Source organism: Vanellus vanellus (assembly GCF_965231255.1).
Source record: "Vanellus vanellus genome assembly, chromosome: 3".
Taxonomy (NCBI): Eukaryota; Metazoa; Chordata; class Aves; order Charadriiformes; family Charadriidae; genus Vanellus; species Vanellus vanellus.
The window spans coordinates 67,316,023-67,339,059 of record NC_138907.1 but is presented as its reverse complement, the minus strand read 5'-3'; the positions used below and the strand labels follow the sequence as shown (position 1 = coordinate 67,339,059).

Genomic DNA, 23,037 nt, shown 5'->3' with positions numbered 1-23,037 from the left:
TTGAAAATATAAAGTATGGTTCTCTGAAAGGGAGGACAGCAAATACTTTTAGATTTTCATTTACATTCTTCTTCATATTGTGCTGCCAAATACTGAATAACAACAACTGATAAAATGAACCAACGAGTTCTGGTTTTTGTGGTTTAAAAGCAGGTACTCTCACTCACTTCTTTTTGTGATTGTGACAAACTTTTAGGAAGTATTGGAATGGATTAAAGTCAATAAAAGAACCAAGTCTTATCAGGAAGTCCTACCTGAGTTTCTATTTCAGTCCAGCACTTTAAGCCTTCATATTATCATTGTTTGTCTTGTAAGACTTACCTTAAATATTGGCATCTGTGCACAAAGTGGGGATTGCATGGTCCAGCTGCTCCTTGGATCCTAGTTTATGAATGAGCACATCTTTCTTCTATATACGTATACGGTGATGGAGAGAAACAGAGCAACCCACGCATACTGCTGATAGGTGTTTGAAATAACTATATAGCTCACTGATATATGATAGTGGTATGGTACAGTGACAACTCACGGTAGGAAAGCCAAATTAATATATAACCAAGTAGCAGTGGAAGAACCATTGGGAAATTGAGGTAGTGACTGACCCTAGTATAGCCACTGTTTTTTTGTTCATCAGAGATTGGGGATTGCTGAGGTGTTCAGGAGTCAGTAAGTTTTTGTCAGACAGCAGCCAGGGACACTCCTCAGGCTGATACTGTCCTTCATAATGGTCTTAACAGTAGGATGGTAGAGAGTTTGGTGCTTGATGCATCCTTTGATTATATATTCCAAGCATAACATGATATTTAAAATATATATTTTTTTTAATTCATGGTGCTCACCTCTGATGACATATTTGAGGTTGTGATAAATATTAGCATCTGAAATCAAGGGCTTTGAGTTCTTCATTGACTTGGAAATTAGGTCTTGTAAGGCTTTGCAAGTGCATTATGCTCTATGCTATTAGGCAAGGAAGGATGACCAGAAGAGCTTCTTTGTAAAACCCAAACTTCTGCTAACCAATAGCCAGTAGAATAGTAGAATACTTTTTAAAAACCAACTACGGACTCTAAAAATTTGAACATGACTCAACATGTTAGTTACAATTGTAAGTTATCTATGCTCAGCTTGTCTTTAGCTTCAAGTGTAAAGTAAAAGTAAAAAAAAATTCAATAAAGAGAGAGAATACTGTTCCTAAATTCCAAACCTTTTAATTGAGGGAACATGGTTCAGAGACAAGCAGAAATTAATAGACTGGACGAAAATATACATATGTAGCAGTTTTCCATATCTAATGAAATTTTGGAAAATAAAATGGCTATTTGTATTACAGAATATGGCTCAATGTGCAATTTTTCTGTGAATCATTCTGTATTGATCTAGCTGTTGAATTTTTGAGTCTTTCCAGTATATAGCTGTTCTGGGTGAGTTTCATGTATCACATTTCAAGTCTAATTATGGGGAAACAGTTATCTAATGGATTCAGCTGCACCCAATGTAAGAGAGGCAGATGACATTCAGTAATTTTGACATTATAAAAATAAGGTACAAAATGGTATTGCAGAGTACTTCAAATTGCATGAAAGATGGTCTGAAAGCTGTCCAAAAATTTGTTCCAGGAAGTCATTGAGCTTGTAAAAATAGCCTTTACTTTTCCAGGGTATACTTTGAAGCTGCAAACATTGGTCAGCCTGAGACTAGTAAGGGAAAACACAGACCTTGTTTGATTTTTTTTTTTAGTGTAGCTAGTAATGTCAATGTCTGGGGGAAAGATGGCAGATCCTAATTTGTTAAGACCCATGGGCATTGTCTGTCTATGATTCTTGTGACCAGCATCTTATTTCTTTCAGTTCAGGCAATCCCCATCATAAAGTTTAATCTTTGTGTATTTACTCAGTCTTCAAATCCACTTTTATGCTGTTCCATAAGCTTGGAATTTTCTCTTGCCCACAGCATCCTTGCTTCCTTCCCCATTTCTTTTAAAACCCTTCTTGTGGCCACTTCTTCAAAGAGCTGCATGGATATTAATAGCACTACATTATCTTTTAACCTTCCTGTGCTCTCAGGAAAACATTTTCCTTTGTTTCTTTTTTTCCCCCTCCATCTCCTCAGTTTTCTTTCTATTTTCATTATGTCTGAAGAAGGAAACGTGCTAATTGTGTTTGTAAGTCACCTTAACCAGTAAAATGTCACACTTTCCTTAAGTGTCAAAAACTGCAAACCTGGGGCTATCTGCAGTACCAGCACGCGTGGACAATCTCTTGAGCCTGTGATGTTTAATAAATCTATGCCATGAACAAAGCTGTGTGAGAAGTCATATCACCATGAGAACATATGGCGATATGTGGACACACACATACAGACACGTAAATCTATTAAATTTAAAACTGCAGTCTCTCTCTGAAGTTATGCTTTCTTTCCTCTGACCCAGTTTTTCATTATGTTTTTTCTTAATTAGAATTGCCAGGTGTGAAAAAAAGGTGAATTAAGAAAGATAAATAGAAGCAGAAATTGAACAAAGCTATTTAGCACAAAATGAAGACACGCAGGCCGTGTGGTTGTTGTTCAGCAGTGTAAAGTGTAGGTTCCTTACCCTCCCACTGTAACGCACATTTTTAGTGATCTGTCTACCCTGTTGAAAACGATGGGCTTAAAATCCTGGGATCAGATGCTCATCGGCAAACCACTGGTCTGACACTAAGCTCTTCCTGGAGTTACGGGGACACCTTTGGAGGTGCAGAACTTCACCAGTACTGATCTTAATTGCAGAGTGGGAGGTAAGACACTGATTGGCATAAGACATGATAGAAGAAAGAATTTGAGCTTTTAGGGGAGAAAAAAGACTATAATCCACAAGACTGAGTCAGAATATCACAGGGTAGCATAAACCTAGTTTTGATAATACTAATCCTTTTTTGGAACATCCAAGTCAATGAGTCCCCAAATGATGCAATTCAGAGAACCAAACAAAGGAACCAGAAAATGGCTTTGTTTCAGATAATTTCAGTTTTAAATAAATGTAATGTTTTATTAGCTTACTAACATCAGAAAATAAGCAGGCTGTTGGATGCATGGAAATACATGCACACCATAGCTAAATGACTTAATTTGAACTTCAGTTTGAAGAAGCAGCAAACATTTATTTGTAGTCTTCTATTTTGATATGTTAATCTGTTGTTCAGCAGCGTTTTTGTGCACAGCTGCACAATAGCTTAGTGGGGATTCAGTATAAATTTAGAAATGTTTCCTGCAGACACAATTTAAAATAATGCAAGTAGGTAAGCTGTACTTGGGTATAGATATATAGCTATAGACAGATAATAGGTCTATAGATCTAGATACATAGGTGTATAGATTTAGATACATAGATCTATATAGCAGTTATGCATGTATATACATATATATGTACACAGAGCAAGTTGGGGAGAGAGAGGACGGGCACAAACTGAGATGCGGCAGGGACGTCTGAACATCAGGAAATGCGTTTTTGCTCTGAGGGGACCAAGCGCTGGCACAGGCTGCCCAGGGAGGTTGTGGGTTCTCCATCCTTGGAGATATGCCAAACCCATCCAGACATAGTCCTGGGCTCTAGGCGGCTCAGCTTTAGCAAGAGGATTTGACTGGACGGCCTTCGGAGGTCCCTTTCCACCTCAACCATTCTGGTAGAGTATTTTCAGCATCTGTCATAGTAATATGACCTCTATTACCATTGTGTAAATGCTTTGCAAGTTTTAATCTGGTTATCCTTTCAGCATCCTCTGAGTTAGAGCAAAGGGTTGGGCTAATTCTTTTTCTAAAATGCATCAGCATCTTATAAGTGAGGAGTGAAGGTTGAAAGGGAATTTTCAAGTGGGCCTGTTTAAGAGATGGTATTTGGGTCTTTGATTTCCTTGGCTTCTTTCAAAATGCCAACTTTAGTTGCATAGACTGTGGAGCCTAAGGTTATAAATTATACGCAGCTGAGAAAGAGAAGTGAATTTTGATTTCCAGGTCCCAAGTGAATACTCTGAGCTCCTTCTAGAACTTTTCTGTTGCAAAGTAATGCATAAACTTGTAAAATCTCTTCTTAAGTGTGATTTCAAAGTAGCTCACTTAAGAGTTACTATAGAAAAAAAAAAATGGTAAGGGTAAGGACTCTGGAATGACGTGTTACAGGAGTGTACACTGGCAGACTTAGGCTAGCCAGCTTTATATGCCTGTATTCCTCTTCTTTAGGTCTTCCCTATTTTTTTTTCAGCCATCTGTGCTGTTCGCTTCCCAGTGTAATGCATTTTCTTCCAGGTGGGAGAATAATGCACTGGATCTTTCTGGTACAGCTGAACCATCAACCCAAAAAGTAATACACTTAAATGCAAATATATCATTATGGCAATTTTTGATGAAATTCATGTGATAGGATTGATTTTATGGTTTTCCGCTATTTTGATTTTAGTTCAAGGATAGTGAGTCAGCTAGATCTGCAGCTAGTGAAAAAACGGAAGTTGTATTTGCAAAGGAAAAAAAAAAGATTTTGCAGTTTTTCTGGTTTTCAGTAATGGAAATATTCTACTTACTGGCACTATTTTTGCCACAGGTTTTATCAATTTTATGTAAACTGTTTTCAAAATTACAACAGAAATTTTTCATGTAAAGTATTTCAGCTAAAAGAAATATGAAACATAATTCCAAAGTTATACTGAAATTTATTTCCAAGAAATGAAACATTACATTGGGCAGATGAGTTGGGAAATAGTAAACTAGGTCAGCACAGTGGAGTTGCTTTGGCTTGGGCTGTAGACAGATAAAAGTGTACATTAAAAATAGGAGATTAGCTTAGAAGGCAACAGTGAAGCTTAAAAAAACAAACAAAAGTCATCAGCATAGCTGATATGTTCTCTAATTCTACCATGTAAATCCAGTGCCAGAATTTATAGCTTTCCATTTCAGATTTCCTTTGGTCTGAATGGGAGATTACCCAAATACAGGTAATAGAACTCAGCACAGAATAGTGTTTTTGTAGACAGACAATTCTGTTACATACTCAGAGTTTTCCTGAAGTTTCCAAAACTTCCAGTGAGAGTAACTCCTGAATTGTTTTAATGTCAAGTTCCTATTTTGATAGCAAAAGCAGATAGCATGGACAGCTTTCTACTTGCCATTATTTTAGTAAAGCCAAATTTGTGACCCATATTAACTGCAAATATAAGACTATTTTCACATGAAATAATATGTACTTTTGAAGTTAACTAGAAATCTCTATGCCTTTTAGTACTCATGATCTTTTCCATGTGGAGTGACTGTGACTCATATTATAGTTGAAAGCACATTTTCAAGCATTCTATCATGTAATATTGTTGTACCTCTACATTTTTCTCCCCCTCAGAGACTATGAAGAAGATATTTCAAGAAAAGGGCATCTTGGCAGGAGAAGAAAGAGTTTTTAAACCACATCTGACCTTCATGAAGTTGTCAAAATCAACAGAGCTACGTAAGGAGGTGAGCTCACATTTCACATAGCTAAGCAGCAGTCTAGAAAGTTTAATTTGGAGGCGAACAAAGGAGTTGCTTATGCTATAGCATCGTGCTTTCTACTTTGTAACCAGCTGAAGAGGTAAGACTTGAAAAAACTGATTTTTTTAGAAAAAATAATTAGTACGTCTATCATATAAACAGTAGTCCTCTACTGTACTTTAAGTTACTATTCTTGATATTCTTAGTACAGTAATATCACAGTCTGTTTTCTTTTGTGAAACTATGCAAGACCAAAGGATGAAAGTACTTGTTCAAAATTACAGAATTATTATTAGGGTGTAGATTACTGCAGTTTATTTGGATAGTTTTGGTTTATTACTGTATAGGAGAAAAGAAGTAAATAAACAGTGGAATTTATATTTGGACTGTACATAATATGCAGACTGTCAGTTCCCTCTATTGAGTATGCTTTGTTGAATTTCAGAGTAGCAATGAAACACATCTTCTATGTTCTCTCCAGCAGGCAGTTATTTCTTGACTATTTATGAGCTTTTTGACAAAATGCACGAATACATAAAAGTAGGTTATAACTGTGATGATAAATATATAGAAATAATATTAGTATGTCTAGTTTTTTATTTCATGCTAATTTAACAATAATATTGTATTATTTAACATTAGGTATATCTCCATAAATTGTTTTTGCTGACATTGTGTAGAATCTTTTACGTGATCCTTTAACATCCTGAAAATAATTTTCCGGAAAAAAATGTTTTAAAGTAAGAATTAAAGTACATAATATAAATATTTTAAGTGGGTTTTTCAGTAATAGTAAGCATTAAAGAAAAATACTTTAAAATTTCATTAGAAATAACTCCAAAAATGCTGAAGGTCCACATTTTAATTAAGTACTATTGTGAAGTCAGTTGGAAGAAGGCAGTGGAATTTGAGATACAAGAAACTTTAAGGGCACACATACTTGCTCCAAATCAGAATTAAGGACTTGTCCGCAGGTTGTAAGTGGTGGTATTATAGCTATTAAATTTGTAAGCTCACATTAGCTTTCGCTTATATTAACAGTTTTTTTTTTAAAAACAGTAATTTAAAAAAAACCAACACATCTTTTCAAGAATATCAGCTGTTTAGTAATTTAACTCTTTGGTCAAAACATCTGAGACAGTCAGGGTAGGTTTTTTGCCATTCTGTTTTTTGGTTGGTTTTAGCTGGTTGGTTGTTTTGTTTACATTTATATACCTTGCATGAACTACTAGCCAGGATGCATGCTTTCTGTGTTCTGATATTCATTGCAGCTGACAGAACCAGGTCAATGTCATTACAAATCATCTTCCTTAGTCCTCCATAACACTGGATAATGCGTATGGTATTCTAAAGATACACTGTATAGAAAGATATTATATATTAAAAATCTGTACATTTTTTTCTGTCAGTCTGCTGTCAGGCATAAGCATCGGTCTTTACTATGGTTTTTTTGTTTCATTGTGTCCATGCATTTAGTGCAATAGTTCCATGCATTTACTGAAAACAATAAATAAAAACATGAAACATAAAAGGAATAACTATTTTGTAGTATATTTTAATATAACGTCTAATTGCATTTTCAGATCATACAACAGTATGAAAAACAAGAAAAGGGGAGTGGATGAATATTATACATAAAAGAGCAAATAGAACTAAAGTATTTGAGTATAGTTCACAGCTATAGCTTCATAACTATGTTAATATTTTTTTAATGTAAGTTTTCTTATTTGAAGCAATACCCTGCTAAGCCATTCTCCTCATAATGACATCTAAATTCCACACAAGTCATCTTTTGGGAAAAAAAAATCTGTTTTTCAAACCTTAATATAACTACAGGCATTTTTGAAATGCATATATTTTGAAAAGATTGTAACTTTCCCAAATTGTTGCTGATATTTACAAAGCAAAGAGTTTGAGAATTCAAAATTAATAAAGATCTGAAGAGATCAGCTTTCCACTTTGAAGGCACAGCATTAAGCTAAAAATGGGAAATGCAAAAAACTTGGAAACAGACATTAATAAAGGATAAAAATGTGAGATAAAGTGCTATCTGGGTTACTGTACCCCCTTCAGCTTCTTAGGTTGAAGAACTTGACCCACTCAAAAGTGGGAGCATCCTGTTACTCATGCTTAGTTGGACAATTCTGAGATCAAATGTGCCACTGAACACTTCCCCAAAATCGGGAGGTACAGTGTTCCTCTCAGTGTTCTTGTGAAAGGAGATAAAGGTATATAATTTACTTGCACGTTTAGCTATTTTCACAATTGATTGTTTGGATGTTAAGAATCTTGGGTTAGTATCATTATCTTCTATACAAAGAACCTAATGAAAGGCAGTGAAGAAAGCAACTGGAGCTGTGCACTTGAAGATAACATTTCTATTCCTGCTTCCCTCACTAGCCTGCTATGTTGCCACAGGTCAGTCACAACCCCTTTATTTTTCATTCGTCCAGACTGTTGTTTATTTCAGGGTGTGTTATGAGGCACACTTGATAAATGCTGTATGACATTTGGACATCCTTTGATACTTAGTGCTTCCAGAACTGCAAATACCGTGAAATAGATTTTATACGTAGAAGATGACTGACAGCGAAATTGCTCTGTGTCCTTAGCCAGGCAGTGGTTGACAAGAAAAAATGCCAAAAATATAATTTATGAATATTTAATATATTATATTCTTCTGTACAGTATATCTTTAGAATGCTGTATGTATAATTAGTAAAAGAGAATATATTAGCGAGAAAAAAACATTTGTATTTACAACACTTGCAAGTGTAGTACAAGGCCTGATTCACTGTTACCATTCCAGTTGAATGGTAACATCGTCAAGATGCTAGACATTATTTTGCGGACAGTATTATTATGAATCCACTGGAAATAGCAGTAACTGCATGATTCAGTAATTTATTCTTGTATTTTTAAATGTAAATTATGGTAAACTTTTGCCACTATCCTAGTTTCATATAGAGATTTTAAGGTACTTATTTTGTAATAAAAATAATAATTTCTTCATCATAAAGGAGGATATTCTATACTGAATCAAATGCAAGGCAGTGTCTCCAAATTTAAATCTTTTTAATGTGCACTCACATTCATCTTTTTGTTATCTTCAACTAGACATACCAGTTAACATGTTTAATACTGGTAATTATGAAGGCAATTACTTTTTTCTCATGTAATTTTTCTCTCAATTTATGTGATGTTAATATTTTTGGCTTCTTGCAATCAAATATAGTGGAAGAGAGATGTGGTATATCTGCTGATGTCTTTTATTAGCCATACTGTAAGCAGTTATAGGTTATTGTCTGACTCCTAAAATTTTCTATCTAATGTCTCTTCTGTCCTATTTAGATAAGGAATCTCAGGCACTTATCTCGTTGTAGGAAAGGTTATTACTTCTATAGTACCTACATATTATGTCTCCTGCTTCATTAATTTGTTAATGAATTTTTGTTACATATGCGTAAATCAAATACTCTGTTCAGTAAAGATCCTCTGCATGACAAGAGAAGTGAAAGGGAATCCTTGCCCTGGTATTATTCCTTTAATATTAACTTTTACTCAATACTCAAAAATAGAATAAAAAATGTGAATTTCTGTCTTATATCCCTAGTATAGTTTTCAGTTTCCTAGATTTGTAATTTTGGTTTTTATTTATACCCATATGGCATAGATACATAGTTGTTTGATACAGAACCTTATGAGAAGAGAGTGATTCTCAGTAATACCAAAGCACTTCCCCTGTTTATCAGTCCCTGCTGATTCTGACCTCCAGAATTTTTTGTATAGTAACTCCTGGGATCTCTGGCATTTTGGACAGAAATGCTGGTATAAGAAAAGGTGGAGAGCTCATTAAATACCTCTGTATTTCCATTTATCAGCCTCTATGTCAGTGGCTTGTATTGTGACAACTGTTACTTGCTGGTATGGGAGTCTCAGGCACATACTTATTTGGAATCTTTGATGCTGATTCTTAAATAGCTGAAACAATCACTTTGGCACAATACAAAACAATAAACACTGCTTTCCCAGTCTGATGAGACCAGCAGAAATGTTTTGTGATTTTTCTACAGTATTTTTTTAATTGGAAGATCTAGCAACAGAGGCAGAAAATGCACAAACTGGGTGACCCAACAGCTGGAAGAAGTTCTTGAATTCTCTTCTTTGTCTTCCTGCTTTCATATCATATACCATATTGTAGAGATATGTAACTACAGTACATGTTTTAAACAAGAAGAAAGGACATACACAATAGACAGTGTGCTACAAGCTAAATGTAGTGTGAGGTGTTAGTCACAGTGATCATTCTTTAAATTACCAAGCTGTCCTATTGAACATGGTAGATATGATGTAATCCATGCTTTTACACATAAACCTGCTAGAGGACTGAGGCTGCAGAAGGCAGCACCTCTTTACGCATGAACTCTTCTAAGTCCATATGGGGATCATCAAGGTCTAGGTGAAGAAACTTTTCCACAACAGACTTGCATTTTTCCATCTGATCTCCTTTTGAAGGATGATCAATACGTTTGATAGCTTTTCCATTGCGAATCAGTTCTGAGACTTCTACTCCTCTTTCAATAATTTTGGCTGGCATTCCTGCTAATGCAGCGATGTTGGCAGCATGACTAACAGTGGACATGCCCTGTTTGATCTGATAGAAAAATATCAACTCATCTCCATCTTGATGGGTCTCCATGGTCAGGTACTCCAGAAGAGGCGTGTCAGGCAGGAGTTCTAGCTGCATTAAACTGTGAAAATTAGTGGACACAAAGACCTGTGGACACTGGGTGCCTTGACTGATCCAGTACCTCAGGACAGCAGCCAGGAGGGACAGGCCATCCAGTGTGTTGGTCCCTTTACCAAACTCATCAATAAGTACCAAGGACCTCTCTGTGGCATTGTTTACTGCCTTGGCAACCTGGTTAAGATCAATCATGAAAGTAGAGAGCCCTACAGAAACTGATTCCCTACTGTGGATTCTTGTGTAAATCCCATCAATTACTCCGATCTCTGCCTCTGCTGCAGGGACATAACTGCCGATTAGAGCCATGAATACTATAAGACCTACTTGCTTTAAGTAAACACTCTTTCCAGATGAGTTGGGCCCTGTGATGATCTTTATTCGTCTGGTAGCCTCACCACTGTTCACAGGATTGGCCACAAAAGTCTTTGCGCATAGTTCCATGAGCGGATGTCTTCCATCCTTAATGTGGAAGCCATGACGGTGAGTAAAGCGTGGCCGGCAGTAAGCATTCTCCCGGGCCATCACTGCCAAAGCTAGTAGCACATCGAGATGTGCAGTATATTCAATCACACTGTTAAGCACTTCAGACTTCTCCAAGATCTTTGTCTGCAGCTGGTGCATAATAAGTGTTTCCTGGTCTCTGATCTCACAGTGCAAGTCACCCAGCAAGCTGTCTAGCTCCTTAGTCCTAGCACTTCTGTAGTGCAGTTTATCCTCTGACAAGAACATGAAGTCCAAGCCTTCGATTTCGAAGTCGCTCTTATCCACCATAGTTGGTAGCCGTGGAATGGAGAGAAGGAACCCAATCAAAGGAATGTAGATCACACAACAGGAGGGAATATGATTCTCCAAGGTCTCCAGTTCTTTTCGTGCCACTTCTGTAAGGAAGTCTGACAGTCCCATCAGCTTTCGTTTCTTCTCATCAATGGTGGGGTCCACGTTGGGTCTAACAGTGAAGCGGTTCTCTGAGATGCTGCCTTCAAAGTCCACCACTTTGCTGATTAGACTAGCAATGTAGTGTAGATCATCAGTAAAGACACGTGAAATAGTCTGAAAGAGTTCAATGCTGTTGGGCAGAGAACGACACGTGTCTCTAAGGCACACTGCACTGTACACTGTCTTATAGAGTGCTTGCCAATCACTAACTTTTGTGTGGGAAAGAGTCATTCTTTTTAGAATAAGAGGCACGTTTTTAATATTCTTGAGGCAACCTTGAAGAGTGAGGACTGTTTCATGGTTCTGAGCCAGCAGGAAGAAGTGGATAACATCTAGCCGTTTGTTCAGCTCTGTCAAATTCTGAGTAGGTCGTGTGAGCCACAGCCTCAGCAGTTTTTCTCCCCATTTGCACCTGCAACGGTTTAAAATTCCGTATAAACTGAATCCTTCTTTTAATCCACTCGACAGCTTGTACACAGAAGGATGGATATCACTTTTAAATATCTGCAGGACACAGTAAGTGTCCTGGTCCATATGCACAATATCTGACAGCACAAACTTTTTAAAGGACAAAATAGGAACTGCAACAGTGCTTTCTTCAAGCTCAACTCCAACCCTTCTCTTGTCTAGAAACTTAAGGAGTCCCCCTAGGGCTCGTATCGTGAGCGGGCTCTCAAAAGGGATGATTGAGGACAAGTAGAGAACTTTCTCTGTTGCAGTCATATGAGATGGGATAAATGGAAATTGCCTAGATAGGATCCGTTGCTTGCTGACTTCCAGGCCAAAATCTATGTTAGGAAACAGGACAATTTCTGGTTTTCTTATATCTTTATCACCAGCAGCACCTGTTAAGTCGGTCAGGAATTTGGCAATATTCTGGTCCTGTTTTGCACTGGTCACTATACATTGAGGATTAACTTCCCCAATCACCTTTTGCAGTAGCTTAAGGTCTTCATTATCAAGTATGTCAGGCATGAAGTAGACTGAGCAATCTTCTGTATCATAATAAGTAATTGCAAGCTGCCCTGCATACCACAAAACAGACATGTGTGTCTCAGAGCACTCTTGGTCCTCTTGTTCAGGCCCAAGTGGTGGAGGCAAGGCACAACTTGTGGCTGATGTGGCACTCATTCTGTTGGAGAAAGATATTTTTATTCACAACTCATCCAAACAGTTCTGAGAATTAACTGTAATTGACAACAGCAGGTTAACACTCTTCCAACCCCAGAGAAACTAAGATGCTACCAGAAATTAAAGATACGTTACCTGCGCAAGTGAAAAAATGCAGCCAATAACTACAGCTGCCGTCTTGCTTCCAAGCAAGATGTTACTGAGCTAATGACCAGCTATGTTGGAATAGTTCTACAGTTTTTCTTTGTATCCTTTATTTTAGTAAGCACATATGTATGCCCGAATATCCATAAATACAGTACTGTACATGCACACATGTATATGCACCTACAAAATCATCCTCGTTCAGAGGTACGGGACGCCCACGTGCACTGACCACAGCTCCTCACAACAATGCAGCCACATAAACCAGTCATTGTTTCAGGGTCCTACCGCGGTATTTATGCAGCACCATCACAAAGTACCGGTTTCTGTACAAGTACATAAGGTACTGCTGGAGGAATCAACCATACCAGTTTCCCCTACAGAGTCCACAGGCACTGTCAGCAGCACACTTCCAACCCTCTCCTACTTCTTCCCCCCTCTACTCACCCTCCTCACCACAGGCGGGCAGCTCGTCTCGGCTGCTGCGTCTCCTTGCAGCCCAAAAGTTTTTACTTCGACCCCTTTCCCCTCCCTCCCTCCCCGGGCCGGTGCTTGGCGCTACCAGCGCTCAGGCCTCCCCGCCGCCGGGTCCTGTCAGGAAGGCGTCGCGCTGTGGCGCTAAACCTCCTCTACCGCAGCCGGGCCGCGGCCGCCATCCCGCCCCCGCCGCGCTGCCGTTAACCGCCGGTCGCTCCCCGCTGCCCCTCCCGGCAGGGAATGAGCCCTCAGCCTCCCTTGCGGCCTCCCGGCTGAATGGGAACTCCTCGGGGATCGAGCTCCTCCCGCCAGACCCTCCCCAGTCGCCGGGAGCGGCTCGCTGCCTCCCTCCCCGGCCTCCTGGGAGCCCGGCTCTGAGGAGGAGGGAGAGGAGGCGGTTGAAAGAAGCTCCCCGAGCAGCGCAGCCCGCTGGCCGGCAAGGGATGCCACGCATCAGCTGCTGCCTAGCATCACCATGACCTGCCTCTCCACTGCCTGCCAGTGCTCCAGCGGGACCCACGGCTGTCCCGCTGTCCAGCTTTCCCCACTGTTCACCTCTTTCACCCATTGTGGCTTCCACAGTTCTCTTAACGGGCTACTTTGAGCAACCGTAAATGAATCTTCATACACAGCCCTCACCTTCAGAGAGCTGGACGTGTGGTGCTGGGAGGTGAGCAATTTGTCTGTGGGGCCTGGTACATGGGAACTGAAGCTGCTTGCTGGGGCGTTGGGTGCCATGTGTTGCAGCCGTGTTAAGGCCTGTCACTGCTTGAGCCTTCCTGCCCCTGGTCCCACAAAGGGGCAAGCGCTGCCCGGCCACCTGCGGACAGCAGCCACGGGGACTCCTCCATGCAGCTGGCGGGTTTAATTGCAGGCTGGGGACGGCAGGCTGCACCTTCCCCCCCTGCATGCAGAGGAGGTGCAGACATGACAGGGCTACCAAATGCTGTCGCCTTGGTGCCCTGCTGGGCTCACAAGAGCTCCTCACGCAACACCTCTCCAAGCACGTTATGCAACCATGTCCCTTTACAGGCATCCATTTGTTACAGCACTTCCCCAAGAGGCACCTGTCTTCCTCCTCCCCTTCTGGCACCAAATGCTTCAAAATAGCCTCTCAAGTACTCTGTTTCTCCCCTTCCCCCAATTATAGCATATCTTTACAATCAGCATCTATAACTTTCCCACGTGGGAACAACTGTCTCTCATTTTCACTGTCTAGACCCTTTCAATTAAGAAGTGAACCGTGGCCTTCTGTGTTGTTTCATCCTTTCACATCTAATTGCAACCATTGCAAACAGCACTCCAGAAATTGCTCCAAGTTATTAAAAATATCATACAGTTTTCCCATGGCTGCTTTTCCAACTATCTTTCAGTATTGCATCACAAACAACACTATTCCTGAGCATTCAACATTTGATTCACACCTTACCAAAACCTGTTTTTGACAGGCAACATCCCAACCTCTTGTAAATGCTATTTTTCTATTGGAGCGTGAAGTGGTGATTTTCTTTCCTCATTTCATTCCACGAGTACTCAAGGCTTCACGTTTTGACAAGTGTTCTCCTGGCTGAAAAGGCCTTTTTTTTATTACTGATTGATGTCTAAATGTATTTCTAAGAACTGTCAGCCAAAAAGCAAAGAATGATGATTTAATTTCAAAATAACCTTAGTACATAAGGACTAATCTAGCCATAGAATATAACATTTTAAATAATGACAGTGAGGATGGAATAAATGGAGACTTCCAAGGAGGTCCTGTACCCGAAATGAAAAGCATCTGCCACTAGATGTCATCGTTTCAGAGATTAAGGAAATGGGAAGACATTTTTGACCTTCACTAAATTAGATTTTAGGGAACTGAAAGTCTAATTTACTAAAGGCCACCACAAGTCTCTAAATTAGACTTTAGAGAACCAAATGTGCAGGTACTTACTCAAGCAAAGTGCTTCTGAAGTCAGTAATTTTGTTCGTAAGTAAAAGTTCGGTAGACATACCAACACCGAGCCCATCTTGTGTAAGAGTAATTGTGAATGAAGCACCATACGAAATGCGTGAGCGTGATGATCAGATGAATGGGTATAGTGTGAGGGTGTGAGGAAGGAGACAGCATCTGTCCCCTTTAGGGTGTCTGCTGGGGGACCTTTTCAGTGCAGAAGGGGATAATAAGAAAAGGAGGAGGCCCTAAACAACACCTACAGAGACACAAACCTGACAAGCATATGATAAGGGAGGCAGCAGCAAGACCCAAACCTGGTCAGTCACACAGATTGATGAGACGTGTGGAGTGTGGGGATGTTTATTTCAGTAGTACTGTCTGGTTGAAGGCCTTGTCAAATGGGATGATAAGGGAAAGGGGGAAGCCAGGAACAAAATATACAGAGACACAAACCTGTGAAACATAACACACAAAACCAAGAAACAAGCCTTGTCAGTCACACTAACTGTTGGGCTATCAAGAAACTGCAGGCAAACTGGGACTTTGCAGCTGTTGGGGATGTGAAGCTGAGGGTCCAGGGTGTTGAGGGGGTTGGTGGTACTGTGCGAACGGATGTGGGATATGCAGGGGAAGGGGATGGGGAGGAACAAAGGAGGAGTGGACAGAAGGGGTAGTAAAAGGGGCTGGTGGGCATGCTTGTCTGAGTGAACTGGTGTGTAGGGTGCTGGCTGCTGGGGGCAAATGTCTGTATCTTCGCCAAACCGTGTGTATGTGAGGGATGTGGGTGTTTGCTACCAAAACCTCAGGCTGGACCAGTTGGCAAGTGCGGGACCTGTGGGGGCCTGGGATCTGGGCGGGAGTACCAGGCAGACAGAGGGGCCGTGACTGTGCTTGGGGGATGCACAAATGCACATGTGCCTGTGAACCTGGAGACAGTCATGTGCGTGCCTGCACTAGTGTGGGGGCTATCTGCGCTTGTGTCTCATGTGAGCCCTGTATGTGGGTGCTGTTGAAAGCAGTACCTTATCTGTGACAGCCTGTGTAGCCAGCCATGTCCATGTCCTCTGAGCAAGTGTGTGTGTCTCTGGGACGTGAAAGCAGCAGGCATATCCATCCTGGGTCCCCAGGGTACCAGGCTGGACTCCAGCAGCCAGGCAGTAGGGAGCCCTGGGCTGGAGCTGCTGGAGACAGTGGTCGCTCCTAACATCCCTTAGCATATAGTAATGATTTTTAAAAAGCAAACAGCATTATTTTGAGATGGATTGAAGGAGAAAATATTTAATTTCTACAAGATAATTTATTTTTATTGAAAATAAGATGGAATGAGGAACTCTAAAGTCTTAAAATAACTACTGAAAGGAGGTTTTCTGAAAAGAGCTTAATAGAATATTTATTATGTTCCATTTCATGTACACAAAACTACGTGATGATAGTGATATTGTAAATCACTGTAAGTTTTTAGATTTGCTGAGATATAAAGCTTAGAGCAAGTTAAATACAACAACATTTTCCTGTTTGGTGATTTTAAAGACCCAGAAAACTGTCCTTGGCAAAGATTTGAGATTCTTCATTGTCATAGCATGCCTCTGACAGCAAGAATAATTTCCGGTTACATGTTCCATGAAGACTGTGGCAAACCATTGGAAGTTAAAGCAGTTGTAGCATTGTGTATGTACATTTGTTTCCTACAGGACTGAGGAGGGAGGGGTAGAAAGGAGATGTAATGACACTTTTATTTCCTTGTTTAAGTTCTGCAGCAGACAGGGCTTAACTAAAACAGAAGATATGGGACATTGTTGTTTCAGTATTCTTTTTGCATCTTGAAGTAGTTTTCCATCCTAACTATATGTCTGGTTAAAATGAAAAGTATGGGAATTAGATATGAAAATTTAGTCTTCTAGTAAATGCCTAATGGAATTTTATGTTGCTACTTAAAGGTGAAAAAAATTGACTCAAGCCTGTATGAAGATTTTAAAAACCATTATTTTGGAGATGAGATACTGCACCGCCTAGATCTTTGCTCCATGTTGAAAAAAAAGCAACCAAATGGTTACTACTACTGTGAGTCCTCTATTGTTTTTGGTAAGTACATCTTCATTTTCCTCTTATATCAATTTTGTCTATATGTTACATCCCTGAAAAGCCATTTTTTCTGGAGTGTATGTTAGGCAATTCTTGTAATAATATCCATGGAGTCCGACAGAAGTCTGTCCTTCAATCCTGGCTCTCCAGGAACACTGTGTATTTCTTGCTGACAGCTGAAGTTTATTTTCAACTATCGGTCCCCAGAATCCAGTTCCATTTCTGATCCTAAAATGAGTGTTTAAGAGTGAGATGTATCACTCTCCAGAACTGCTCATCTCTCTATTGACTATAAAGACAGCCTGTGTGCCTGAGTTAGATTAGGCATGATAATTATAGATGATTAAAGCTAAACGAAATGTCTCTGGTTTGCCAGAAATGGGACCTTACTTGGACTGTATTCATATATGGAGAGAATTTCAGTGGTACAACAGATTTTGTAATAACTGTTCAGAATACCATCAAGACTTTAAAGGCATTGTACAGAGACCTTACTTAGATCATTACAATGCTAGAAGTCACAGTTATGTCCTCCTGTTTTACCTGAACAGAAGCTTCACGTCCCTATGCTTCTAGGCTTGTCTTCTCATTTCTGCCACAAACCTAGTATAGCTGGAACTTCAGGTGATACACATGGAAGGTCTGTGGACTGAGAGGCTATGGGATAATGGCTTGTACAATAAACCTCTCTGTGATGGTTAGTTCCCAGCAGCTGATAGTGAATCTTAAGGCTGCTATTAGTAATATTAAGAACATGAGTTAAAGTACTCTAAGTGGAATAACTAGAGAACATTGAGGATTTTTTGTTAAATGCAGTCACCCCTTTAAATCTAGGAATGTATTGCGTGATGTGTTTGGAATATCTTTAAAAATACCATTCCTACACCTGCAGATCTTTAGGAAATCAGATTACATGGGAAGATGGTCAAGTAGTAATACAGCAAAATACAAAGTTTTTTATTTTAATTGTTTTTTTTTTCACCTGTCCTAATTAGGATGATTCCTTATATATGTCATGTTAGAGGTGAGTCTCAAAAGACAGGTTTATAGCAGGGAACAGGTCAAGGTCATTGGAGTTTGGTTATATTTTTTCTTCTTTATACTGGTACAACTTGGTTTTTATGTTTTTGGGAATTTTTTTTTGCTGCAGTCATGTCAAAGGTTGAATGTAGAGTGTTGGAAGACATGGGATACTGAAACTCATAGTAAAAGTTCATGTGAAGACTTAACTTTGTCTTTTTTCTTTAGAAATAGAAATTTAGGAATAGAGCAAAACTCTATTTGGCACGATGTCAATGGGCAATAGCTTGATCTCAACAAGAGTATGGATGGTCTTAATAAATCTTAATAAAGCAAAGTCTTAACTTTGACCTGCTTAAGGAAAAGCGAACATCTGTTCTTGTATGGATCCTCTAATAATAGGAAAGAAATATGAAAAATCTTTTACAAGGAGTCTCAACAATAAAATGTTCACTTAAAGACTATGATAAATTTGTTCTCATATACCTTGCAACATTTTCCAGATTTCTGGTAACAAGTGACCAGAAATCATTCCAACAAGCAAATTATTCTGTGGATCTAACGTTTCCCACTACAAAGCACACTAGCCTCAGTAATGAAAATATTCATGACCAAGGAATGATCATATCCTCAGAAAGAACAAACAAAACATGCAACATCAGGGAAATCTTCCAAGACTGTTGCCATCCCAACTAGCTGAATAGAAATGTCTTCAATGGAATCTTTTCTTATGCGGACATTTTTAAAGGAAAGCCCTGTCTTCATCCTTAAGTAATAAGGAATCTCATAAAGATGAAAACTTCTGTTTGTTATGAAGATACATCCTTAAGGACCAAGAAATCTCAAAATGATGAAAACTTCTGTTTGTTATGAAGTTACATTGCTAGGGACTAAGACATTTCAAGAAGATAAAGATTTTATGAAGGTATCATGTCCATCCTCAAATTCTGCAAAACCTTTAAAGATATGATGAGCATAAAATAAAACTTCTGATCCAGACACCTTTCTAGTTGAGCTAATTTTGATGGAAAGCTCCAACTTTCAAAGGCTTATAATTGACAGAAATAGACGTGAATAATGCATTATACTCATTTTTTCCTAAGCACACATTTTTTTCATCATCCTAAAAACTATACCTGGTTAATAGGTAGGTCGTACCTGGTTATACCTGGTGCATCATCTGCTGTTTTTCAGCCACTTTTCAAGCTCTGGATTGTTTCATTCTTAATGCTATCAAACTAATACTATGTTGGAGGCAAAGAGTGTTCATGAACAGTTAGTACTACTTCTAAATTCCTGTTATTTGATCTAGCTTTACATAAATACCGCTATTAAAAGTTAGTGCTGGTTCCGGGACTCTCTGTAGAGATTTGGTGAAGAGTTAGTTTCTGCCTTGTGGTTACTTGTTTCCCCATACTGCAGCATTGCTGGTGGAAGTGCTTAATGGTCCTGAGGACTGTTTTGAGGACTTATGATTAAATTCTTATACAATGATTTAAACACGTCAGGCACTTTGCAAATGCTAATTGCTGTTAGTGTTTTTGTTTGCGCTTAGGACCACCTTTATTTAGTTTAGGTAGACTGTTACAAAAACAGTTACAAAACTGTTACAAAACAAATCAAAAGCAGTACAGAGGAATAAAAAGTGTAGAATGTCTGTTCAAATTAGTGAAAACATTATTGCAAAATCCAGATCAGTCAAAATTGGTGAGATATATTTATACGTATCTGTCTGTCTATCTAAATATTTTATCGTATTTATTACCTTGTGTTAAGTATGTCTTGTAGTTATGTTTATATCTCTATAACTATGTATCTGATATCTTATGTACATGTTTGTACATTCAAATATTACTTATTTGCATCCAAATGCTTAGAGAAATTACAAGATTATTGAACATGGTATAAAATTTTTCATTTAGGTGTAATTGAGGCTCCACTATTCATGAATATACTTCAGAATAATTTGGAATATGTGTCTGATTAAGGGATATGGTAAATAACTCATTAAAAATAAAAGCAGTTTAGTAGTATATATATAGTGACAATGTTTTCTCAAAACATTTGTTTAAATCTCTCTTCTTGAACTTGTCTTCTTACTGTCATCTCAGAATGCTGAAATGAGACAGTCAGTCTTTCAGCTGTCTTTTGAATATGAGTCCCGTTAAATGGTTTATAACAGCAGTCAATCAACTGGTATTCAAAGCAAGAATCAGATGCCTGTTTGGCTTTAACTCAGTCCTGGTGTGTCAAAGCGTAAATAATTTATGGGAAGTGTCATTTTCACAGTCCAAACAGAATTCTCCTCTGAATTATTTTTACATGACTACTACGTCTGACTTTCTTTAGCCATAGTATTTGAATGGATGTTCTTTGCTGATACCACATTAAGAAAGTGTAGTAGTAGTATCCCCACTTTTCTCGGTCCTATGTGGACATAGATGCATCTTGTACAAATACATGTCTTTCATTTTTCTGGTTTTGTTCATGTTAATATATATTTATCTAAAGCCAGTAGGGAAGGAAAACAGCTACAGAGTTTAAATGACTTATTTTTTCATTTCAGAGGAAAAGAAACTACATTTTAAGGAATATTGAAAAACTCATTTTAAAATGTTTTAAATGTGATTTGAATAGGTTTGCAGTAACTATAGGTAGCTAGGACATTAAAATAAGCACGGGAAGGAGTTAATGCGGTTCTATTAATACATCAGAAATAGTGAAAATTGAAAATTACTTAATACAGACAAAACACGATATTCAGCTCTAGTTCTCTCTACATGTACGTGTATCCAAGCAGTTATCTTCTTTCCTTGAAGTGCACAGAAAATACAAAAACAGTATTTACTTTTTGTCACCTAGAGTTTGGGCCAGATTTGAGTGTTAAATGTATAAGATGAAAATATCTAAAAAGGGACCAGAACTAATGTTAGAAACAGAAATCCATATGAACAAAGAATTGCATGCTACCATGTCTAATAAGTGCCAGCTTGGTAGCTGTACATTTTAAAAGCGTGTTTAAAAATATGAGAAGCATAATAGCTTGATATGAATCAAGGCAGAGGTGGAACACCTGCTGAGCTGCAGCAGTATACAGCAGGTACAGAGCAGCATCCACTGTCTTCAGCAGAGCCTACAGGCCACAAGATTTCTCTGTATCTGCATGCCAGGGTATGTATTCAGGAGTTAAAATTTGACGTGACAGTGGTAATAACTTTGAAGCTTCATCCTCAAGGTAGTGTTCAGTTAATTCTTTAAAGGAAACGAAACAGCAAGCCAATGAAGTGTCCTTCTTCAGACCACCCACTTCATGGCAACTGTTGTATATCACCTCAAATCCCAAAGACCAGTGAATGTTGGAATGAGTTGAGCTTCTCAATGTATACACCTTCACCTGAATGATTGTTCAGTTATTTTATGGTGAAGGTGTTCAATAAACCCTCTGACCATCAAAGGAAGCATTATGTAAATCGTCTTATGTTAAATGTGCCCTTATCATTAAGTATCTCACTTAGATATTTTCAGGATCCATTTATGAAAATTTTTGTAGACTCATTTCAAAAAATATTTATTTATAGCAACATAATATAAAATGAGGTTATATACACATAGAATCGTTATGGTTGAAAGAGACCTTAAGATCATCAAGTCCAACCATTGACCCAGCACTGCCAAGTCCACCACTAACCTGTGTCCCTCAACACCCCATCTACCCGGCTTTTAAATACCTCCAGGGATGGCGACTCCACCACTGCGCTGGGCAGCCTGTGCCAATGTTTGACAACCCTTTCAGGGAAGACATTTTTCCTAATATCCATCCTAAACCTCCCCTGGTGTAACTTGAGGCCATTTCCTCTTCTCCTATTGCCTGTTACTCAGGAGAAGAGACAGGCCTCCCCCTCACTACACCCTCCTTTCAGGGAGCTGTAGAGAGCGATAAGGTCTCCCCTCAGCCTCCTCTTCTGCAGGCTGAACACCCCCAGTTCCCTCAGCCGCTCCTCATCAGACGTGTGCTCCAGATCCCCCACCAGCTCCGTTGCCCTTCTCTGGACATGCTCCAGTGCCTCAATGTCTGCCTTGTGAGGGGCCCAAAACTGAATACAGCAGTTGAGGTGGAGCGTCACCAGTGCCGTGTACAGGGGGACAATCACTGCCGTAGTCCTGCTGGCCACACTATTCCTGACACAGGCCAGGATGCTGTTGGCCTTCTTGGCCACCTGGGCACATGCTTTGGATGTTAGGACCTGTTAATAGGTGTGCCCCGCTGTGCCCCATAGAATCATTAAAGATTACATTAAAGAAAGTTATCACATGCCAAGCTGTATTCAGCCTGTAAACTGTGATAAGGTTCTCCTGAGTGGTTAGTAAGGACAAGTTTATATATCAGACTTTCCCTGTGGTATCTCTGAGGTAGAAAAACTTCAAGATACAAAACTTGAGATACATCAGTGGGTCCTGAGGGAACTGGCAGATGAAGTCGCTAAGCCACTAGCCATCATATTTGAGAAGTCGTGGCTGTGTGGCGAGGTTCCTGCCGACTGGAAAAGGGGAAACATAACCCCTATTTTCAAAAAGAGAAACAAAGAAGACCCGGGGAACTATAGGCCAGTCAGTCTCACCTCTGTGCCTGGCAAGATCATGGAGCAGATCCTCCTGGAAACTCTGCTGAGGCACGTAGAAAACAAGGAGGTGATTGGTGACAGCCAGCATGGCTTCACCAAGGGCAAGTCATGCCTGACAAATTCGGTGGCCTTCTATGAAGGGGTTACGGCGGCAGTGGACAAGGGAAGACCAACTGATGTCATCTACCTGGACTTGTGCAAAGCGTTTGACACTGTCCCACACAATATCCTGGTCTCTAAATTGAAGAGACATGGATTTGACAAACGGACCACTCGGTGGATAAAGAACTGGCTGGATGGTCGCACTCAAAGAGTTGCAGTCAACAGTTCGATGTCCAAGTGGAGGGCAGTGATGAGTGGTGTTCCTCAGGGGTCGGCACTGGGACCTGTACTGTTCAACATCTTTGTCAGTGATGTGGACAGTGGGGTCGAGTGCACCCTCAGCAAGTTTGCTG

At 39.4% G+C, this 23,037-nt stretch overlaps 2 protein-coding genes across 2 annotated transcripts in view; one reads left to right on the top strand and one right to left on the bottom strand.

The window, feature by feature from the left end:
- The window catches only part of AKAP7 (A-kinase anchoring protein 7), a 93,140-nt gene that overhangs the window by 23,961 nt on the left and 46,142 nt on the right, over positions 1 to 23,037 (top strand). Inside the window, exons 6-7 of the mRNA XM_082480863.1 lie at positions 5,360 to 5,472; positions 16,796 to 16,940. Coding sequence (XP_082336989.1) covers positions 5,360 to 5,472; positions 16,796 to 16,940 — 258 coding nt within the window. The remainder of the gene's footprint in view (positions 1 to 5,359; positions 5,473 to 16,795; positions 16,941 to 23,037) is intronic.
- On the bottom strand, positions 9,866 to 12,395 carry MSH5 (mutS homolog 5; the record flags this gene model as incomplete). The annotated part of the gene is made up of 1 exon (XM_082480854.1): positions 9,866 to 12,395. Exon 1 carries the CDS (start codon positions 12,299 to 12,301, stop codon positions 9,866 to 9,868), a length of 2,436 nt encoding a protein of 811 aa, XP_082336980.1. The 5' UTR covers positions 12,302 to 12,395.